Source organism: Haplochromis burtoni, unplaced genomic scaffold (assembly GCF_018398535.1).
Source record: "Haplochromis burtoni strain Fernald_Lab_line unplaced genomic scaffold, NCSU_Asbu1 Contig_59, whole genome shotgun sequence".
NCBI lineage: Eukaryota > Metazoa > Chordata > Actinopteri > Cichliformes > Cichlidae > Haplochromis > Haplochromis burtoni.
Window position 1 is genome coordinate 1,873,007 of NW_024582420.1, and position 23,880 is coordinate 1,896,886.

A 23,880-nucleotide genomic window follows, 5' to 3' on the forward strand; every position below is an offset into this window, starting at 1 on the left:
ACACAATGGAACAATGGATAGGCCTCCCCAGAACCTCAACATTACTGAAACAGTGTGGGATCATCTTGACTGAAAACAGAACAAATGGGAGCCAACATCCAAAGAAGAGCTTTCTTTTAATAAAGAAATGCCAAGAAAAGCAATTAGAATTGAACAGTTTTTGCATCAATACTATATTTCAATACTTCTTTAAATAAACACGTTTAACTAAATCGACTATTTCCCAGTTTCCTAGCAAAATATAAAGGAATTAGGGGTAACTCAATCCCTTTGCACAGTACTGAACCATGCAGGTATGAGCATAAATCTGTAGTGAAGACAAGTCACGGTAAAACCAAACGTTAGCAAGAAAATGCTAAAATAAGATAAACTGTTTAAATGCAGCATATAGTTAATGTGGACTGAGTAATGATTTTGCATGCTTAGGCATCATAAATTACTTCTGCTCAGAATCTGCACATCATATATACCCAAAACCTGTTTTACCTCAGTATTCTATCAAAGTCAACCTTTAAGGACATAAAACTTTCTTAAATTAAATTAACCTGTACCAGTGGAACACTAATGCTTTTATCATGACACTATTACCACCCATGGCTGCAAGCAGGATCACACTTATTCCCAACATATGTGTTTCACAGAAGACCGAAAACCAAAGCCATTTAAAATGTTTAACAGCTGTCAGCAAGTATCTAATGTTTACTGACAGCTGTTAATCTTTTAAGTACTATCCCAGTGTGGTTGCATTTGTTGTGTAGTCATAAACTAGTTAATTGCTAGGTCTGTTTCTATGCACGAGTTATTTTTTATTTTTTTTTAATCTGAAATAGATCATAAGGAGAATTGTGTAATCACTAAGATGGTCCTGTGGGTAAGGACACATATCAACCTGTTTTGCGGCAGTATCAAACAACATTACACATTCTCCACAGATTACAGGTATTATATCATCTGTCTAATAAATAAAGGACTGTATGTGCGATTAATCCAATCCACTCACTGCTTTGGACGATGTATTTCTGCAGACCCAAGGAAGTGCAGTGTCAATTTGAAATAGCTTGGTCAAGCTAAGCAGTCTTCACACTTTGGCTAGAAGTTGTTTACCGTTAAACTTTGACATCAGTCAAACGCAGTGATGTCTCAGCAGGGAACCTCCCTTGATACATCATGTTTGGAAAGCGGCAGGCCACTCTGCATGTGCAAATGTGTGCATGATCAGCACCTCACCCACCGACTGCAGCTCTTTCGGCAAACTTATTGTCAACTGATATTAAATTGTTTTGAACACTATGTTTAGTAGCTATCAGCTGTCAGACGATCTCTCTTATCACTGAGGTGGTTACGTCAAAGGAAGTGACTAATTAAACCTGGCATTTGTTTCTATTTAGTGGTGATAGATGAGCAGCCGTTCAGTGTGTGCATCCTCATATCTGTCCAGCTTTTCAAACAAAATTTTCTGTTTGCATGCATCAATATTGTTAAATCATTACACTCTGATCTTTGAAACCCAAATCAGTCTTATAAGTGTTTTAAATCACTCCCTCGTGCTGCTGAATGACTATTCAACTACGTAAAATAAAAATGTTGACAGGCAGGGCCGTGTACAAATATAACATCCTAAAAAAAACCCTCTCGGATCTCTGTCAAATTTAAGTAGATCCCCTCTGCTGTGTCCTTCTCTGTTTGTGGGGCAGCAGTGATGGATCCCATCTTGTCGGCCCCCCAGTGAGCCACTGTGACAGTCGGGAGTCACCAGAGGCCCCGAACGTGTGACTCACAGATTCTTAAAGTCATTCCTGACTCTGACTGGAGACGATGAGTCTCTGATAGGCTTCTGCTAGCATCACTGCCGCCAGCAGGCTCTTTAAGCAGCGATTACCAGACGCCTATTTAGACTCAACATTACATGAACGCAGACATGCGCTGGGTTGCAACTATGTTAAAAGGAGGATGCAGCTGCAGAGACAAATTTCAGTAACTAATCAGCAGCGATAACATCATCAATTGAGTTTTTCAGTGACCTACGGCAAGTTGCGTGGAGAGAAAAACGAAACCACTCTTGCATCTTGCTGTTCTGTTATGAATGCTACTTTTTCAGAGTTTTGTTTTTTAAGAATTTTCCAGCATACTGTGTTATAAAGACTTTATTACACTGGCTTTATGTTTACTGTGTAAAGTAGTTTGTGCATCATATGTTCTTATTCAGCTCATCTCAGTTAGTCTCCCTCCCCTCACTCCCAGTCGGTCATGGCTGTTCAGTCAGAGGTTTCTTCTTGTTCCAAGGGAGTTTTTCCCTCTCACTGTCGCTAATTGCTTGCTCATCGGGGGTCATTTAATTATCATTAACCTTAAATGTGCATTATTTATATTGGCCAGCGGTAAGTGACTCTTCTGATTTCAAAAATACTAAATCTCTGTGAGGGAAAAAAACATCAACCCAAAAAAAGCCTCAAAAATCAACTTTGTGAACACTTTGTTGATGCATTTATGGCCTCTGGCACTAATTTAAAGTCTTATTTAATACAAACTAATACTCATCTTCTACACTTTTATACCCATTACAATACAAAATGCTAATAAATAAGGAAAGCTTTAATATTCATCAGTCAAACATTGAGATGGCCCAAAAGGTCAAGGCTTTAAAACAGCTACTAAATGGCATACTCTGTATTAGCTCCATACATCCTTTATACACACAAATATGCTTTGCCACCACCTGCTCAGCTCTGATACGTTGCTACATGTGCTGCAGACGATGTCGACAGTTTCGTAAACAACTGAATCCAAGTTGCTCAGACCTGTTATGTGATGACATCGTTTCAGCATTGACCAGTGGATGTTTTTGCAGTCAGAACTGAGCTCAGTGGCACATTTACACTGAGCCTTAATGCAAAGATAGAAATGCAAAGATAGAAATATATACGCTGAATAAAGTGCAGCGTATATATAAACTCATTTCCCATTGTGACCACATCCAACAAAGCCAATACTACGAAAAAATAATGGTTTTTCCTCAGTTAGCAGCATTTAAATGAGACCAGAAAAGTTATCACTAAAGGGCCTAACTCAGACACAAACAAACACACTCACACACAGCGACAGCAACAACCACACACCCACGGGATGCTCGGAGAGTGGGAGGGGGTAAGGGGGGTGAGCCACGAGTCAATAAACCCTGTGTAATCTGTTCCCTTTAGTGGCATAAACCATCTGAGAGGCGATTACAACCGTTCTGCCAAAGTAAGAACATGCGAGTTCCTAATGGACAGAAACACTGAATACTCACTCACACACACTCAGACACACAAACACGTGTGTGAACCCTCATACTTACTATACGAGGGCCATGAAGGCTGTAGAGCAAGAGTAGTATGTTCAAAGATTAAAGCCATGACTCATGTTTATAAGATCAGACTTGTGTAGGTGTGAAAAAAATAATATGTCAGCATGTTGTTTTTAGAAAAGTACTGATTATCATGGCAGGGCCACCATAAACTTGGGCTCCCGCCGAGGTAACTAATGCAAGGCGTTGTCAGTTTGTGTGAGATTATGCATCATGGACTCCGTGAGTGGGACTAGGAGTGGAGAGCAGGGGGGGGAGGCAGACAGGAGTTGTTAAATGTGGAGGAGGGAGGAAGTGTGGAGAGGCAAATCAGAGGGCAGAGAGGGCGCCTGCATGTGTGTGTTCGTGGCACGGGGCGGGGGGAAGAGGAGACGCTGACTTTATGCATCATTAGGCAGGTGGACTGAGAACACCAGGCGGAGCTGTGACCGTGGAGGGAAGCTGAGCAGGCATCTGGCACACAATACACAGCGATACACCCACATATTATGGAAAGCTGCCTACAAATTAGACAGTCGTCATTGGGCTAATTGTCATATGTGGATGATCACAAAGTAATTACAGTGTCCTGGCTATCACAGGACGCCATGTGTTTTGTTTAATAACAACGTGCTGGCTTGTTTTGTACTGTGGTGGTGGGGGGCTGTACTGTGGCTCGAGGTTCACTGCGTTTATCTTATTATAAGAAGAGTAAGACAATGCTCAGATTACTACAGCTAACCACCTTAACCAAGTAATCTGATATTAAGGTCGTAATTCAATTAAGAATAAAGCCAGTGATAAAGCTCGATTGATCTGGCACTTGGAGCAAAACAGTACTCCGCTCTGAACTTGGTGTCTTTTATGTTTGTTTTCCCTCGCCTGTTTTCAGTGTTAGCCCTTATGTCCACTGTGTCATGAAAGACCAATTACAACACAGGAATGGAAACATAACAAGCTCTTAATGAGCTCTTTAAATACACACGCTTCATAAACACAAACACGTGAGATGCTGCTGTTGTTTTCCACATTATTTAAATCTCATTCTTCCTGCCGCAGGTACAAAACAAAGTGACAAAAACAGCGAAATGCAAATGTAGCATCTGATGTAAATCAGCTGAGGTACATAAAGTTCATTATTTTGTGATTTGTTATTGTGTCAGTGCAATTAGCTGCTCTTTAAGCGTGATCGATGGCCTCGAGTCATTTATTAATCGCTGGGGGTCGAGTGTTTTGGGCCGCTGCGTAGCCGCCTCTTCATATTTGTTGCTTATATGACTGTGGAAAAAAGTTTTATTTCAATTCTTTCCTCCTATTTCCTCTGCAGAGAGAAAGCCGTTCTGCATGTAAAGAGACTGGCTCGCATACATACCATCTGTCAGTGATCAACAGTTGATCGCTAAGCTATAGTTGTAAAGGTAACACTAAACAATTTTGTTCTCCAGCATGAAGTTGGAGAGATAGTCTCTCACTCTGAGAACCAAGGTTACAAAGTAACCAACCATTCTCTGCACCACATACCGTGAAGTTACCTGGACTAGTAAGTAATACTACATTCAAAGACAGATACAACAACAATCAAATGTTTGGGACAAAAATCTAATTTCTCAAAGCAGATCACCGTCCGTTGTTTGGAAATACTTTGGATTTAGTGCAAGTGAAGAAAATCTGCAAAGAGCGGTGTGTGTCTGCACTGCAAAGCAACAAAGCATCTTCAGCTGTCTGAAATAAAACACCAAAAACTGCAGTATAATTAATGCATGAAGTCAAAGAAAAATTGTGCAATGCTCACATTAATCATCAGCTCACATGTCAATAAAAACAAGGGTCACACCGTGCAAAAGACGTGTTATCCCCTCACACAGTTTGTTTTCCAAAGAGACAAAACCTGTCACAGGAATAAAATAAAGAGATCTCACAGCTACTACTAATATTATCCATCATGCAGGTGCAAGGAATGGAGTGAAAGACCCTACCTTTAATATTCTAATAATCTCATAATACGTGAAGATGTACACATGTTCTGCTTACATAAAACAATTTTTGCCACTAAAATCGAAGAATCCTGACAAATATTTGTGATCTCAATATTATACAAAATAATTATACATCAGTCAAAATTACTCAAACCAGTTGCAGTACTGTCGCAACCACGACAGTACTGCACATCCCAAATACTGGCAGCAGTTATTTGGGATGTTATCGCTGCAGCTCGCTGAATTTCAGACATTTTCGTGGTCTCTGGTCGCGACATCACGGCCAGTCTCTTCCTGTTCTTACGCTCGTTAAGGAACATCTCCCATTACCTGAGTGCAAGTGAGTCTGATATAAATCATATATGAGCTAGGTCCTCCAGCAGCAGCTTATTCCTGCGTTGTGCAATCTCAACCTTGTGGTATGAATGGAAGGAAACCAGACGACTCACTCAACCTTTGAAAAGACGCTGACATTTCATTTAGTTATGAAGATACAAACTGTTCAGCCTGACTTCTTTGGGTGTTTAAATTCCTTTCTTGTGCACAAGTCAAAGAGTAAGGTGAATGTAAAGCAATGCATTTTTCCCTCTGGAGGACTGAAATTAAGAAAGTAACTACTTCTAAATATGAAAGCAGTTAAATAAAACAGATTGAAGTTGAAACTACGACTCGTTAACTTCTATTAGATCACCAGTTGAAACACATCAGGATTAAACTTCTATGATGCACGTTGATCACCTAAACTTGGGTCATTGCTTCGGTATTCCAACCTAAAGTCAGGCCTTACATTTTAGTTACTTATGTGCACGTGAGCCTACTGACTCTGGACTCTGACTTCACTGAATAAAGACGGAAATGGCAGGCAAGCGAATCCAAGGGTGACTCCATGAAACACACACTGCAGCTACACGCTGGCTCAGCTACGCTCCGTTAAAGTGGCTGTCGGAGGCGATACAGTAATCCACTTTTAATGGCAATGGCCGTGTCCCTTCCCCCACCGTGATGTGATGGCCCCGGACATACCACCGCGCCTCTCTTAAGGGAGAAGTGTCAAAACCAAGTCGCCGCTGTGCGCTGTCCTACACGTTTGACAGTGGTTGGAGAGGAGAAAACCTATCCTTTCTCCCATGTGAGATCATTTCTGATTCAAAGTAATGGACCCATTTGCTCCCACATGTAAGATGGACCCCCTCAAAGCCTTGCACATCCTACGCAAGGAACCAGAGTTTGTCTTCTCAGTGTAAAGCAGTGCAAATCTGTAAGGATTGTGCTGCATGCTTAATGTTATCTGCGTGGATTACAGTAGAAGAAAGACTGAATCTTCTCATTGTGATAAGATCCTATAATTAGACTGAACACTACTCTGCTGTGTCACGTTTTCTTTTTTTGTTCCTTTTCTTCTTTATAATGCTCCTTATTTCAATTAGTAAAAGAAGCGTTCTTCACAGTTTCCTTTATTATGCCCTACAGTGCAACCACATTCCCAGTGTATCACAGTATAACAGCCTCTGACAGGTTGTCAGAAGCCAGCTAAGGTTACGGCAGTAGCATCTTGCTCCCTGACACCAACTAATCAATTCATCGAGTGCACAAAGAAATAGGTCAGTTTGTCATTGGTATCATATTTAAATTATCTTTGAAGAGAAGCACAGTGCAGCATTATCAAACTTTTTTTCAGGTAAATTTTAATAGTTTTGTGATGTAAAAATATATCTGGAGTTTATAAATGTTGACATGATTCCTTCAAAATATCTTAGGTTTGCTGTCATCTTGTCGTGTAGCTGTGAAAGCCAGAAGCAGAGAAGATAGATTTTGTTTCGTTTTGTTTCAAAAAAGAAATCTTACAGTATTAAAGCAACCTGGGAACTTTTGGAAAGAAGGAAAGCGATAGGGAATTAATTGCAACAGAGGTGAGATGTAGAGACAGCTTTCTAAAAAAATGTTTTTTAGAAGTCTTTTGCCTGTTACGTTTTGCTGATTCATCCCGAAACGCCAGGGAACGGATAAATGGTATCAAACGTGGATAAACTAGGTGGACATATTTAAATGGAAACGCACGGAGACGTGATCAGCCAATGAGAGTTAAACACAAGCACCGCTCCTACACAAATCCAGGTGGCAAGAAGCTGCTAAATAAGAGATGAGCGGTTTTGTTTTTTTTTACTATCGCAGAAATAGACGCGAGACCAGAGAGCTGCTCGGAAAACTGAAATCGCCGAGAAGAAGAAAGCGGTGTGTCCGCGTCGTTTCGCTGTTCCTGTAAATCCACCTGCTCTGTTTCGTGAAAGCCTCACCAGCGGATCATAACACTCAGAGACCACCAGGAGGAACACAGAGAAGGGGCGAGCGCGCACTGTCCACCCCTCTCCTCCTCCTCCCCGCCTAAATACCTGCTGGGTGTCGATGTCACCGGCGCGCACATCAAACTGTCATTGAAGGCAGAGCGACACAGAGGCGGATGGAGGTAGTCGCTTCCGCCAGCAGCTGCTGAGCTTCAACTTCACAGCAGACATAGCAGAAAAGCGCGACTGGAGCTTCTCAAACAAGACAACAAAGCCCAGAGGCTCATTTCAAACCTGTTTTCCCCCACGCTCCACGCGCACCAACACACGCTCCGAACCAAAGCGCGCACCTCCTCCTCCTTCTCCTCTTTGTCCATACTCACCACAGCTGTCTCTTCGCGGGGAGGCAGTCTTTGTTGGAGGCTGTCACTCCCATGGCCATCTGCATCACCGTTATATATTTCTGGTACTTCATCTTCTCCTGCAACTCCTGCTGCCGCTTCTGCTGCTACTTTTACTACAACTACAACTACTGCTGCTGGTGCTGCTACTTCTAGGAATCCGCGCGCCACCAAAGCGGCACAGGTGAGCGTGCATTCAAATGTCTGTTATTGTCCTGTCGCGTCATCCGTGGCATCCTCGGTGTTAAAAACGCCATTTCCACGCTGGAAACACCGCTGATAGGGAGGACGTTCCCGGAGGAGTTCAAGGAAAAGTGCCACGCCGCCGCGACCCATGCCCGCGCTGACCCTCTAATCTCATTAGAGCTCAGAATAGATTGGCTAATCTATTCAATTTTAGTCAGGACCGGGTCATTGTTGTGGTTTGCCTCGTATGGCGGACACTTTCCCGGCCGCCAAACCGTGAAATGCCGGTTTGTTTGTGTGGAGAAAAAGAGTCGAGAGAAAGAGGCGGTTCAACAGTGAGCGGTAGGATGCAGCGGCGACGGCACCCAAGCGTCTGCGAGGTAGGAAAGAGAGTGCGCGTGTGTTCAGCCAGAGAGGGAGAGAGCAGGAGAGTGACACAGGAGGAGGGAGGGAGGAGGAGAGAGGAAGCTATGTAATGGCTTTAATGTGTGTGTGTGTGTGTGTGTGTGTGTGTGTGTGTGTGTGTGTGTGTGTGTGTGTGTGTTGGGGGGGTTCGTCTAAGTGATTCTTAGAGAAATCCCAGAACTGTAAAACTGAGACAAAGGTGTGTTTTCGATCTTGCTTTCTGTGAGATTGGTCCATTAGGCCGAATTAAAGCATGGGCAGGATTTAAATATCATAAAGTGGAGGTGGAGAGGAACAAATCAGCTCATATGGAATTAAATAATCAGGAGGCAAGTAAGTAACCTAATAAGACCAGATTTGGTAACCTGGACCTTTAAGTATAAAGAATGGAAACAAAACCATGTATTGCAAAGGAGAACTATTCCTGTATTCCTGCCCCTATATAAAGACTAAAAACATAAATACAAATGATACAGGAAAAAGGCTGCTTTTTCTGAGCTTCACACAAAGTCGGAAAAAAACTGTCCTCCAATTGCAGAAGTCAAAATATGTTTGTTTTTTTAAACCACTGAGCTCCTATTTTCCAGACTAAAGACAGAGAGACCAATGAGTACAAAAGTCAGCATCCATGATTTTATGAGGCACATCTGACCATGAAGCAGAGGTAAGTTGCAAATCTGTGAAGGCACCATTAAAGCTTAATACAAGTTCTGGCGCAACATTTACTAATGATGTTGTTTACTAATGACCCCGCTCTACATGTATTAAAACAGCATGTCTGTTGACCAACTGAAAAAATGTTCAGTAAAATTAAAAATACAAAAAATTATGCTTTAGACCAGGGCTGTCAATCATAAGGCCCAGGGGCCAAAACTGGCCCACCAAAGACACCAATATAGGTCCCTGGGCGGCTCTGGAATATGTGAAGGAGAACATACATTTTGGACACACTCCCACAGCCCCACAGCCAAATATTACACCAAATTAAGTAATAGATAAACAATTAAATGACTAAAAGTTTGTTTTTCACTGTCTATTATAGAAATTTGTGCTTTTGATAATGGGTTTACATTAAAAAAATATTGTTAGAGGGCCGTCTACACAATGAGCTACCAGAACTTTTTCTATCATTTTACACATTTAATCCCAATGAGTCATGCTGACAGACTTTTCTTTATCACGTAGAACAAATGGGATGTACTGTTGAAATTGTATGTCTTTTTCTTTCATTAAAATACTTCAGGGATCGAATGTGTAAAGTTGGTAACTCTGAGAGAAAGGGGTGTTTCACTGGTCCCGCCCTCGTAAGATCAAAGGGGGCCGTATGTGGTAACGTGTGTTTGACATTCCTGCTCTACACTATTAAAGCCAACCTCGTACATCAGCCTGGAGTAGGAAAACATTTTGCTTTAAATGCTTCAGTATTATTCTCTCCACTTTCCAAGTTCTTTTTTTGTTTTTTCACAGAAGAGGTGATAAAACAGTGGAAAAAAAAGCAACAACATGTTGTATTTGTAATATTTTCCGTTAAATATAGAGCTTAAAACGTTTGCAAACTGGTGCATTATGCTATTTTTTTTTAGACATTTTACTCAGTTTCCAGTTTTTTGGAAGTATGAGCTGTGCATTCAAATCTTGGATCATCTTAAACCACCACACAGCTCCAACTGAATAAAATGGACAATCAAAATTACTGTAATAAGCAAAAAAAAAAAAAATCTCCTCCTAATTTATTTTAATATACTTGCTAATGGTGTATATTATACATACATGAATACATTTTTCTGCCAATAACTAGATTAAAGAATATTATAGTTGACATTATAATGTAGATATTATGATGGATTACGAATGTGTTTTGTTTTTAACATCTATGCTATACCTCCTAATGCCAAGCCATACTAAATGCAAGGCTGAGGTTACAATTACTTACCCTTTAGGGGCTGATAGTTCACAGAGTGTCTACAGATGATAATCAATTCAGCGATTGATTCGGTGTCAAATTTAAATGCCCAGTAAACACAAGTCTTTAGTGAGACCTGAAGGATGAGGGGACTCAGAGGAGCCTGTGCGCTCATGATCTAAGGAGGAGTGACTCCCCGTGTGTGTGACATCTGTCAAACAAGTGAAATGCATTTCTCAGGGCTGTCGAATAATTTAGATTATGATGTAACCATAAAGAGAGTTCACAGACTCCTTCTGCATGAACCCCTTGGGCAGGACCACTTCCCATTAAAGAATTTGGCAATGAAGCTGGATTGCATCCTGCATATTTTATAATGAAGCTGCACCACGAGGGGAGACAGCATGTCCCTATCCCTGTATTTACATATTTGTTCAGACTAATAAACAGAATGAAGGATGGGAGAAGGACTGAGTATAAACCATAGTCCCCTTGAGACGGCCCATACACCAGAAAAAAGCAAATGTAGATATAAACTCTATCTTTGACCAGCAAGCCAATGCAAAGGCAGGTAAATTTTGGATGGAGCAAGCTGGTGAGCAGCTGGTGGGGAAGGTCAGGAGGAAACTGCTGTTATCAGCACTGCTTGATATTGGCAGCTCTGAAAACAGAAAATTCACCCCAAAAACTGAACACAGCCTCTCATGAAACTCCTCTGATGTTTATTTACAGTTCTTGGAGTTGGGAAGAGGATTAAATTAACATGTACACACATACACCCACCAGCGTGCCAGTGGTCTGAAGGAGGGTGAGGTCACCACAGCAGTCATATGGTTTTAAGCCAAAAAGGACAGCGAAAACTGACGCACAGTCCTCAGCAGGCTGTCAATATTCCCTTTAATCTCTGGTATTAAATGCAATTTACTGGCTCCATTAGCCCCAAATGTTTAAAATAGATTCTCTGGGTCTCACTTAGCTTCTTCTGTACTCATTTTATGGCCTCAAACATAAAACTACACCTCCTTATATAGCCACAGATAAACAAAACAAGGCTAACTGTCCCCAAGCCCGGCTGCCACAGATGTGATGTTATGGTGGGTTAAAGAGGGATGGTGGTTTGGTTAAGAGTGAGATTTCCCTCAGGAGCAGCAACCATCCAAATGTGTTGATCCCCCCCCCACTGCCATAAATTACACTATCCACTGGCCCCTGGCCATGACTAATCACATGACCACAGCAGCCAGATTAAATCTGTAGCCTTGGACTGCTCTCCTGTCTCACTCTTGCTCTGCCTCTCTTTCATACCAATAAGCAGACAGCAGGAGCAGACACATGGACCACATCAGCTGAGCATACAGCGGCAGATTATTACGTCTGAGTAAGCACAGAAAATTAGTCACCGAATGGCTGATGCGTGTCATCATTCACCTGTCATCTGTCTCTCCCTGCTCTGAGTGGTGTCTGTACAGCTCACAGGGACTGCCCCAGTTGTTATTATAGACCGCTTTTTGAAGTTTCCTGTACTCACATGCCCTTCAACGACAGCCAGAGAAAGAAAAAGAAAAAAACCCTGCCAGAGGCCAAATTGTCACTTTTTGAGTGATGAAGAAAATCAGTTATGTCTTTCTGTAGTGGAAGTGTGAAATTTAGATGTGAAGAAGCAAAAGGCAAAGTAAAGCGATTCAAGTCTGAGAGTCAGAGATTACACAACTCTGGTTACAGTGGGAAAAGTCTGGAAAGTCGGTTAAGTTCATTTAATGGATATAGTGTTGGGTGAGCCACTTTAGAATTACCCAGGATACCTTTGGTGGTATGAATACCTTGACTTCTCTGTCTTCCACGTAAACATCCTATCGATGATCCAAAAAAAGACTCAAAACCAGGATAGCCGTGTCCCAGTGCGATGTGGATGCTGCACTCCTGCTGTAACTCAACACTCCACTGCAGAGCATCACTGTCTCTTGGCTTGGCCACATTTTGCCCTGACACCTGATATGGCTTCATACACAACAGCAAGATGATGTAAGATAAACAAGTAAAAGTTCAATACTTTGAGTTACTCAATGCACATGAAAGTGTTATTAAAATAACACTAAATAAGATGATATAAGCACTGAAATGGGGTCACTGTGAGGCTGTGAAGACCGCTGGTAAATTTGAGCTGTTATTGTAAAGTAGAAATGAAATTTAAGATTTCAGTCCCTCTGTTTGCAAACTGACTTAGAATCAACTGACAAGCTTTGAAAAAAGAAACCAAAAACTTCCTCAACTGTTCATGGGAGTCAATCCCCCAAAGATTCATGTTAGAAGTGATCAATCATGATGGTGGAAATCAAAATGTTTTATCCATTGCATAGGTACGTATGGTAACTATGGTGACGTATGGTTCATATAGTTTATTGTATGGTCTGTACCTTACAATGTAAAGTGCCTTGAGACAACTGTTGTTGTGATTTGGCACTATATAAATAAAACTGAATTGAATAAACAAGTGATATAACTACATCACTTGTTTAAAGTATATTTAAATATGTATGATTATGAACTTGGGATGATGACTAGGCTCTTACCTCTCTGCTGGCTGTCACCTCAGATAATTGGCGTCACTGAACTGAACCTGTCAAAGGTGTTTGTTTTGGTACCTTTTGACACATTTAAATTGAATTATCTTTTAAATTATTATCTGAGTGCTTTATGTACAAATAGATGGTCCGCAAGGCTGCACTCAGGTTCTTGTTAGTGAGCCTGTAATATTTTAATTGTATGTTACGTAGCACAAGTACCTGTCTGTACAGTGAACACGCACATGGTTTATGTCACATTTTTCAAGTTTCCCTACAGTCTCACTAAGTCAGCATCCCCCATTCAAACTACGGCCATCTGCTAGCATCCAAAGCAATCACAGGAAAGATTTTTGGTACAGCACCCATATAGCACATTGCCAGCAACACCTTGCTAACCAGTACACATCTTTCCCAGTGACTGAAGGTTGTCACAGCATGACTGGTCTCTCTAGGCTTGTGTGCCTGATTCCTAAACAACAATCAAAGGAACAAATTTTGCCTAAAGTGGTACCCTTTTGGCACATTTAATTAATTTAAGTACATGTAAATTTTCCATGTAATTTTTTTACATTAACATTAACTTTATATAAGAAATGATATGAAATTTATTTGATTGGTATACGTTCAGTTTACACAAAGCACATTTTCCTCAGGGATTAATTATTTAATATAATAAATAAAACATTGTTTTTGTACATATCAGCTGCATTTTACTCAAAACGATAGCTTCATGTTTATTGAGGGTGAAGAATCTTGAAGCTTGCTATTATGGTCATTTCTGACTTCAGTAGAAACAAAAATAGCAAAGTGCAAAATGCTACAATGTAAGCTTTAAAATGGATGGATGATGACATATTGGCTACTTACATTATACAGTCTTGCCTGAATAGTGCTATACAAATGGATTTGACTTGAGTTACAGGACAATGTAACTATGATGTATTGCTAGATTGCAATGTTGAGCTTGCTATGTTTTTAAAATGTCTTTTATGCGTCATTAAGGAATGTATACTTTACCTTCCTTATCCTTGGTTTATATGTAAGATAAGGGGAAAAAAACACTATACAGTACAGAACTACAACAAATGTACAGTGGAAAAAAAGCAATAACTCGCAGCAGTATCTGCAAGACAAAAACCCGCCTGTGAGGTGAGAATTGTTGTGATGCCAGATATGGCAGCTGCAGAGGATGCATGAAATACATGAATCCAACCAAGGGTAATGCAATATGTAAATGAAACATTTGTAGAAAGGAAAGCGCCTGCTGTTACTTCTGCAAAAGTGCACAAGATCTGCATGGGACAAGATTCAGCAGAAACAGATGCACACACTGTATGGTGTTTTTCATTTGTCTGTTTCTGCACTATTTCTGGTCACACTTACAATGAAAAGGGTAAAAATGTGATTAAAAAACAGTTTTTCATTGAAGATATGTTAGGTTAAAAAAAGAAGTTCTACCATCTGTCGCTTCTGTTATTAAGTGTTGCACAGTTTTAAGATGCATGGAGGCTGTGAGGAAGCTGAGCAGACGACAAACAGACGGAGAGACGGCGTATGAACGCCAGGATCCCTGGATACCAAATGACTGATGTTGCTGTAGTGATTTCTTGTGTCGGTCCAGTGGCGTAGGGTGTGTGGGGAATTTTTTTTAAAAAAGAGAATGGTTGAACATGAAGAAGAATCCTCGAGTAAACAGATGACCTGCCTGACAGTTGCACAGAAAACTGAATTTTGTGTGTGAGACTGTCTTTGGAGCGGAAGGTGTTCAGAGATAGTAATACTCGACTCCTGTGCCTCCACTTAGCAGGGTTTCACACCAGCAGCTTCCTTTCCTCCTGCCCTCCCACTGTCACCTTTATTAACTGTCTGCCAGGTGCAGACTTTCTCTCCTGTGTCCCAATGTAGCTTCGGATTTGCTGAGATAAGTGATGAGCTGAGGTACAAAGAGCCTGTGGGAGGGAGCAGGTGTCTCTCGTGTTAAAAAGCACTATTTACAGGTACCACAAAGCAGTAATATACAGTCTGTTTACCACACTGCAATACAGTAGACCGAATTACTGAAGTAAGTTAATCTGCCCCCTCTGACGTGTAAAAAAACATAATGTTAGCATATTTGATGTCTTATGTCTTTCATCTAGCTAACATGACTATATTACTTATTGCATCTTGCATATTTGGATGCAAGGACACCATAGAAGGTAATAAAACCCACTCCTTAGTACCCACTGGTTTTTTGAGGCTGTACAGTCAAAACAAAGCCTCACTGAATATGAATAGAGGCGGAAATACCAGACTAATGACTTCATCGTAAAAAAGCAATTCTGCCATACTTGATAGCTATCTATTTTGATACATTATTAGTATAACTGAAGAAGAAAGGCATTTCCTAAAAAGGCACAAGGCCACTGTCGATCATTTCATTAAATTTGCATCTTTCTCTGCGTCTGGGTTTCCTCTTCTTCACCGCAGCTTTTGTTGACATTTATTCATTTTAAAATTTTCAGAAAGCAAACACAAAGGTCCCACCTGGCTGGCAAGAGGTTAGTGACAGTCTCTGTGAAACTGATGACTAAAGCCCCAGTTTAGGCAGCACAGTGGCGTGGGTTACTTTTGAGGTCTTGGGTTGTGTGGCTGTTGTTCTCGCCGTGACTCCGTGGGTTCTCTCTGGGTACTCCGGCTTCCTCTCGTAGTCCAAAGACATGAGATTAAGTTTACTGGTGATTCTAAATTGCCCATAGGGATGAATGTGTGGGAATGGTTGTCTGTCTCCCTGTGTAAGCATTTCTTATGAAAATAAGTAAAATGTAATTAAATCTTTTATAGCATGAACGATCCACCTGAATTCATGCTGCACATTAACTTTAGCTACTGTCCCACTAGCTACTGTGCATCTCCTTTGTAAAGATAATATATATTAAAAGTTTTAGGGCTCCTTTTTCTGAAATCTGTACGCTGCCTACAGGGATCCAAAAACAATCTAAAGAACAATATAAATAATAGAGGATAAATAATAGAGGATTTATGAGATAAGCTTTGCTTCAACATTCCTGAGTGCTTAACGGCTGCCACAAAGATGACACAATCCATGGATCTTTGCTACTTAGTGATGTTTGTTTTTTTAAATAATGTCTTGGTCAGGATCCCCATAGATACATAAATACTCACAAAGAAGCTGCAGTGTTTGGTTAGATCTGTAGTCTCACTCTACATTTTCCATTATCATCATTTAATCTACTTAGTTTTGTATTACGTGAGTTACATTTTTAATATGAGACAAGAGCGATTTTATTTATTTATTTTTACTAATAATAGTTGAATGTGCGGTACAGTGACGTGCTGTAGGTGCTGCCGTGCAACGATATGCGTGCTGTGTAGGCTGCCGTCATGCATCTTATCACAGCACTTTCAGCGGAGTGAAAATATGTATATGCTCTAAGTATGCCTGCTTTATATAAGCAAGTCATGCAGAATGGAAATGGGCTGCTCTAAGAGTGCAGTTCTGGATCAGCCATAACAAATATACGGTCATGAAAAATAACATTTTTGCAGGACTACACAGTGCTATGAAAAATAAAAAAGTATAATGCATGAACCACCTCCAGCATCAATAACTTTAAGCAGGTATGACTTTATCACAGGAAATTTGTTTCATTCTTCTTTCCAGTGTTGCTTCAGTTCGTTGAGGTTGGCGGGCATTTAGCTTCAGGTTTAGGTTAAAACAATCAACACCTTGATTATCTTCTTTTTCAGACATTCTTCTTTGCTGCCAGAGCAGGTTTGCTGTATTTGGGATCATCGTCCTGTTGCATGACCCCGCTTAGACCAAGCTTTAGTCATCAGACAGATGGCCTCACATGTGACTCGAGAATACTTTGGTATACAGAAGAGTTCATGGTCGACTCAATGACTGGAAGATGTCCGTGTCCCCTGGCTGTAAAACAAACAAACTCCTCCACCACCGTACTGACAGTTGGTACGAGGTATTTGTGCTGATATGCTGTGTTTGTGTTCACCAAACATGGTGCTGTGGATTATGGCCAAACATCTCCACTTTGGTTTCATCTGTCCAAAGGACATTGTTCCAGAAGCCTTGTGGTTTGTTCAAATACAGCTTTGCAAACCTAAGCTGCGCTGCCATTAGAGAGAACAGGTTTCCCTCCAACCCTTTCATACTTGTTCAGTCTTTTTCTGTCATGGACTTTAAGTTATTATTATTTTTTGCAATTCCTCAAAGCATTGTACAGTCAGTGACTTTGTTGAGAACGTTGTGATGTTTTGTGCACATCTCAGTACTCCAGACTGGCATTTTCACAGGACTACATAAAGTCTTGCGACAATAGTTGTGTTTAATTAAAAGACTGTATGATTAAGTGTCATTGTTAATGATTTTTAAGTTCATTCTCTTAATGAATATTAGCAGAAAAAAGTGCTTTGCGGCTTTTCTTAAACAAACAGTAATAACAAGTAAAAGCCCAGAAGCAGACATTAAAGTACTGATGTCATGAGGACTCACTGTAAACCTAATGGGCCAAAGAATGTGTTTACAGTAATGTCCCTGCACGCTATGCGGAGGCATGGTTTTTGCAATGTTAATGCACAGGCTTGAAATATTTTTTCTTAAAGATTGCTGCTTTATTCGTATCATAAAGTGCACTTAGTTCAAGAGTTTGGGTAAATTAGATTTACAGCAGAATATCCTGAGATGAAGGTTTTTAGTCAGGCAAGCATAAAAACAGTTGGGAAAAGCAAAATAAGTGACTGGGTGAAGAAAAAAAGCACCACTGTGTGTTGGTTTGTGTCTTTGGAGAACTGAAATCCAAAGTGTCGCTCAACATGCTGTGTTTGATATTCACTTGGAAAGGATAGTCTGGTTTTTTAGCCAATTAACTCTGCAAGCAAGCAAACCATAGCAGTGCCAGTCAACTTGCACGTCAAAAACAAACTGGAAACAGGGAAAACTCAGAATCCAGTCTGGTCAGTAGTTCTGCAGTTTTTGCACGCAGAAAAATCTTTTGCCTTTTATTACTATGAATGCACCGTGTGATGCATTTCTTACATAACAACACTTAAAGTGTACTCCCTAATACACATAGCTGATGCACTTTTAAGGGAAAAAAAACACTCCTCCAGGAACAATCTCAGGCCACATCATGCAATATGAGAACACAAATAAAAACCAGTCAAGCAAGAGCTTGTTACATCAGCAGAGATAGCTGAGGGTGGATAATGATAGATGGGTAATGTCCTTGGCAATCATATTTTGTTTTTAAAGAACAAAATCATGTCAAATATATTTTAATTTGAGTTCTGACCTTTTACCCAGGATATCCACATTCATTTTTTCTTTAAAGGCATAATAGGTGCTACACAGAGCTTTGCAGACCCATGTTTACTTGTTGTAGCTGTGGATGACAGTAAAGTGTGTACTCTTGTTTTTGTGGATGCTGTTGTTGGTTCTTTAGCTTAGTCCCTGCTGTGGAGAAGTTTGAGTAATGAAGTGAAACACAGTTAAAACAGTTTAACCCTTGTTGTGCTTCTCATCCCTGACTTTGCAGGTGGCTGTGGTTCAGGGGGTAGATCAGGTCATCTACCAGTCAGATGGTGGGTGGTTGGATCCCCAGCTACAGCAGTCAGCATGTGGAGGCATCCTTGGGCAAAATACTGAACCCTGACGTGCTCCTGGTGCATCCATTTGAGTATAAGTATGTGTTTAAATGTTAGACGAGGCCCTTAGGTATCAAAAGAAGCGCTCATGTGAATGTGTGGGAGATTGGATGAATTAGGCTAGTAGTAAAAAGCACTTGTAGTGCTTAGAGTACAAAAGCATTGCATAACTACCAGCTCAGTAATTATATTCACACTTCTTCCCCATCATGGTGAACTGTTAAAACTAACTTTTTTAACCGATCAGCATTTAATCTACACAAAGAATTGTTACTGTTTGCTCACATCTCCAAAACACATAACAGCAGGATCAATATTTAACCAAGTATTAGCAGGATAATCAAGGTCAACACCGTAATTGACAGACTTTTTACCTTTTGTAATAACAGTGCATTATATTCAGAAGCATTTCTGTTATTTAAACACTACATGCTGCAAACTATTTAAACCATTGGCCAAAAGAACCAAATACCTTTAAGTTTTTAGCCTCATTTAATAAAAAGGGGCAAATGCTTTTCAATATCGCACCCGCATTAAGTCAGTAATCAGTGAATGTTTAGTATAAAGTGTATTTGCAGCTTCATCCTAATTAGGGAACTCTACATACGTATACATACAGTATTGGTATTTTGCTATTTGAGATCCTGCTGCACTGAGCAGATATGCAGGGCCAAGGTGAAGGTCACAGCAGGCTGAGTTCCCGCCAGAGTTAGCGGTAACCTGAACCAAGAACTGCAACACAAGAGAGAACTCACAATCTCCAGCCTGAGTGTGAAATGAAAAATGCCTGCCCTTGTGTCGGTGTGAACAGAGGGCTGAGGAAACACAGGCACATTTTTAACATACAAGCAAAGGGAATTGACTGACTTTGTTGGAGATAGCCTGACGCTTTTCTTTTTTAGGGTAATGTCTATTAGTTCTACTACTGAGCTCAGTTTTGTGAGCCTTGTTTTCACCTTTGTGCATGATGAGGCGTTTGTTAAATTCTAATCAACTATAAATCCCATTGTCAATAAATAATCCTGTAACATTTCATCTTGACATTAATGGCATGCGTGTTGCTTCCACTTTACTTCACTGTATCAAATCTATGTATCAGCTAATTTCATTGATATGAGAGTTCAGCAAGCGTAACATTTATTATGTTACGATTAGGTTCACTGTACTGCCAGAAGTATTCACTCGTGTGTCATCACAGGAATATGAACTTGAGTAACATCCCATTCTTCATCTGTAGGGTGTAGCTTCAACTCTTCTGGCTTTCCAGAAGGTTAAGGAATATATTTGTGGGAATTTTTGACAATCCTTGCAAAATTTGTCTCTCCAGAGAACACGTCTCCACTGCTCAAGAATCCAGTGGCAGCGTGCTTTACACCACTGCATCTGACACTTTGTATTGTGCTTGCTGATGTAAGGCTTGGATGCAGCTCTTGGGCATGGAAACCCATTCTACGAGGCTCTCTCCACACAGTTGTTGAGCTAATCTGAGGGTCACATGAAGTTTTGAGGTCAGTAATGATTGACTCTGCCGAAAGTTTGCAACCTCTTTTCACTATGTGCCTCTGCAATCTCTGTGATTTTACGTGGCCTACCACTTCATGGCTGAGCCGCTGTCGTTCCCAGTCACTTCCACTTTGTTGGAATATTTAGTAACAAGGAAATTTCATGAGTGGACTTCTTGCACAGGTACCACAACAGTCTTTCACAAATGTTTATAGAAGCAGTCTGCATGTCCAGTTGCTTGATTATGTCCATCTGTGGCCATAGAAGTGTCGGAAACACTTAAACTCAATGTTTCAGATGGGTGGATATGGTAAATATGGCACCGGCTATCAAAGATGGTAATATATATATATATAAATACCTCACATACTAATCCACAATAAAGTCAAGGTTAGACACAGCTTACCCTCAATTATTAATAAAGGATAACATCCGAGCTGGCTGTGGAGGAGCGCAGCAGGCGTTTTATCATCACTGATGTCATCGACAGAAAGTTAAAGTTTTGGAGCGAGACGTTAATGATGAAATCATAGATGACCTCAGGTAAATTAGTGGGCCATTTCATCAGGGGTTTTGACAGTGGAGTGACTCACGTTGTGCTTCGATGCCCTACGGAGGCATGCAGAGCAACAGTCAGAAACACTTTAACAAAATGGCGCTCCTCTGTGTAAAACTCCAGTCAGCTTGTCCCCTGCTTTTGCTGCCTCTCAGGGGAGATCTACAACAGTAACCCAAACTGGCAGATAAGTCTCAACAGTTTAGAATTTGCCACAATAATGATAGCCTCAGCTTCTGTGCTATTTGGCCTCCGCAAGCAGGAAAAACTGTCCGTAAACTAAGCAGCCTTCTACAAACACCAGGATGCTTTTAAACTATTCATAGTAACGTTTTTTTTCTTCTTAATGTAACTTTTTTATTGTTGACATTGTTGTAAATTGTCTGTTAGCTTCTCCCTGATATGGCAGAGGCTTATTACTGAAGAGATACAGTTTAGGTTAGTTCATTTCTTTTACTGTGACAGCAGGTAACAGAAAACAGAGATGTAGGTTTTAGAGACACTGCCAAAACGTAAGCTGCATGTGTGTTAAGTGTTATAAGAAGAGGATGTGGCCTGTGTTTAGACAGGGGCATCCTGCGCTGGAAAAACGAGCGGGAGCGCGTCTCGAGATCACAGCGTCGCAATGTGAAAGAAGCCAGACATCCATTAATATTCTTTAGGTTATTCACAACTGTCCCGTGTTTACGTCAGTTCGTGCTGACGCTTAAGTAAGTTTCTGTTTTAGGGATGCTGCGTGTAAACCTTGTTAATGTGGGAACAAAACCTTTCAAACATTTAAAGGGCTGTTATTCATTTGTTATAGTCGCAGCAAGCAACAAGCAACAAATCTGATCACAGAGGATGAAGCTAAGCACATCTGAGAAACCTGAGCATAAAAATCTGGATGTTGGAGAATGCTTTCATATGCCCTCCAATGTTCTCCAGGCACCATACTTTTACATAGTATAATTATTCATTTATACAAGATATTTTTCTTCTTGATACTTATACTACAGTGATAGGAGGATAAAATAATACTTACTAACTGGCTTGACATTTGGTGACACAAAAATTTGTCAGTAGTAATGATAAAATGCTATGTTTAATATAAATAAAATAATATCACCACGATCCGGTGTACTGTTTATGCCACAGGTGGCCTAAATTATTAGTACTGGTAATTACTCAAATCATTTTGATGTTTCTATAAAAGCTCTTAAATTGGTCAAATTCATATGTACTATATTTCTCTGTGTTGTACTTGTATTACAATGATAGGAGGATAATGTAGTACTTAGTTAATGTTAGTTTGACATTCATTCAGTGGTAGTAATAAAATACACATAATAATAATAGAGGCCGTTCAGTGCTACTTAAAACTTATATACATAACATGTTTTATTTGTAATTCAGTGGTTTATAAAAATATCAGTATCTCTGATACTAGCACTGAATCACTCTTTTGAGATATTTAGATTCAATCAAGATTGCACAACTTCTTTGCAACATCTGAATTTATGGCCATACTGGTCTTATTGCAGATAGTCTGCACACTGACTTGTATCTGGTTTTAACTCTGACCCTTTCTCTCTAGTCTCAGGTGGAATTGTTGGGCTGGCTCTGCTTTGCTGACCGCCCTGCACAGAGTCTCCTTTCCGTAAGTGTTCTGCGTTATGTAATTAGGCTCCTGGTATTAAAACGCTGGATTACATTGGAGTCACACTGGGTTAAATATGTACACTTGGGTTTTAAGGGGTATTTATTATTTTCTTCTTTTTTTGGGGCTGTATGGAAGCCCCAAACGCAATTTCATTGTTCTTGACAATGACAATAAATAAATACTACTACTACTACTATACATCTTGTTCTGCACCAGATCATCATTGCCATTATGGTGCTAATCAGACCTTGCTTGTTACCTGGAGGCGTTTTACCTATTTGCTCTGTGACCCCTTATGTCCATCTTCTTCCCTGTTCGTGGCTTGGAGCCTGAACTGAAAACCTGTCCTTCTGCATCTTCACTTATCCCAGGAAGTCTTGCAAAAACTTTCAGCCAAACCTGTCACCTCCAGTCTTACTTCTCTCATTCCCTGGAGGGAAATGACTTACCAGCTCTCCACCTGCCTTTCCACTTTCCACCTCCAATTCCTCGTCAGTTACGGATTCGACCCTGCAAATCGCGTACCCCTCTGGTGTTCCTGTTGAGGAAAACAAACAAGTAAGCCACTGGAAGTTCATTTCAAACTGTTCAACTCACCTTGGCAGCTGCTAACATCTTCTCTGGCAGAGTTTCCGGTCACTGCCCTGTGAAATATTCAACCTCCCCATTCACTCACAGTTGGTTGCAAAAACTCACCTTCCTTTCAATAGACCTTTTAAAACTACTGACAGTTTTTTGAGTCTGTTCACTGAGTCCACTTTAAGCCAAAAGTTGACAAAGGAGAATGGAGAATTCAGTTTTTGTGCTGATCTGATTAATGGTGACCTGAGCTATCTTTGAGTCTCCTTGCAACTGCTTTTAACCAGCCAGCTTTAAGGTAATTTATAGAGTAGTTAACATAACTATCCTTGAATAAACACCGAGATCCCCCTAGCAGATAACCACAGGTGTGGTTCTAATAAGGAGTGCATTGAGATCATTCAGATGGGTGTGTTTCTATCATCGTCTTCATTAAAGTCATATTAATTTGAGAGACTAGGTTAGAACAACTTGTGAAAATCAACTACAATTTCAAGCCTGAAAATAACAGCTGGATGACTAGTTGGAAAGTTGGATGAAACATAAGTTCATAAACTCAAGGGCACAGTTAGAGATGACAGAAGATGACGGGAGTGAAGTCATTAGTCTACATGGCTGGTGCTCAGCATGATGTTAACCCCAGGGAGTGACCATTTCTTAGTGATGCCTTCCTCCAAACTCCAAAAGATGAGTCATCATGGACCCAAGTAACTAAAAGGGCAAATAAGATTCACACGTGGTCTGGCCTCGCAGCACGACAGTCCTTGGTGAGACACAAACTTTCATCAAGTCAGTTAAAACTTTGATTCTGCTGGCAGTGTGTGTCTCGCAGGTGTCCTCTGTTCAAATGCATCTTTCTCTCTGTGTGTTGCCTAACCAACACCTCCGTGCAGTCTT

At 40.5% G+C, this 23,880-nt stretch overlaps 1 protein-coding gene across 9 annotated transcripts in view; it reads right to left on the reverse strand.

The window, feature by feature from the left end:
- Positions 1-8,573, reverse strand: part of tjp1a (tight junction protein 1a) — a 102,277-nt gene extending 93,704 nt beyond the window's left edge. For 8 of the 9 annotated variants that reach the window (XM_042221020.1, XM_042221018.1, XM_005931416.2 and 5 more), the window contains exon 1: positions 7,964-8,572. In XM_042221020.1, the coding sequence (XP_042076954.1) occupies positions 7,964-8,055 (92 nt within the window). In that variant the 5' untranslated portion in view covers positions 8,056-8,572. Of the gene's footprint in view, positions 1-7,963 lie in introns of all 9 variants that reach the window. The other variant, XM_005931410.2, reaches the window with a different exon arrangement.
- Between the last annotated feature and the right edge of the window lie 15,307 nt (positions 8,574-23,880).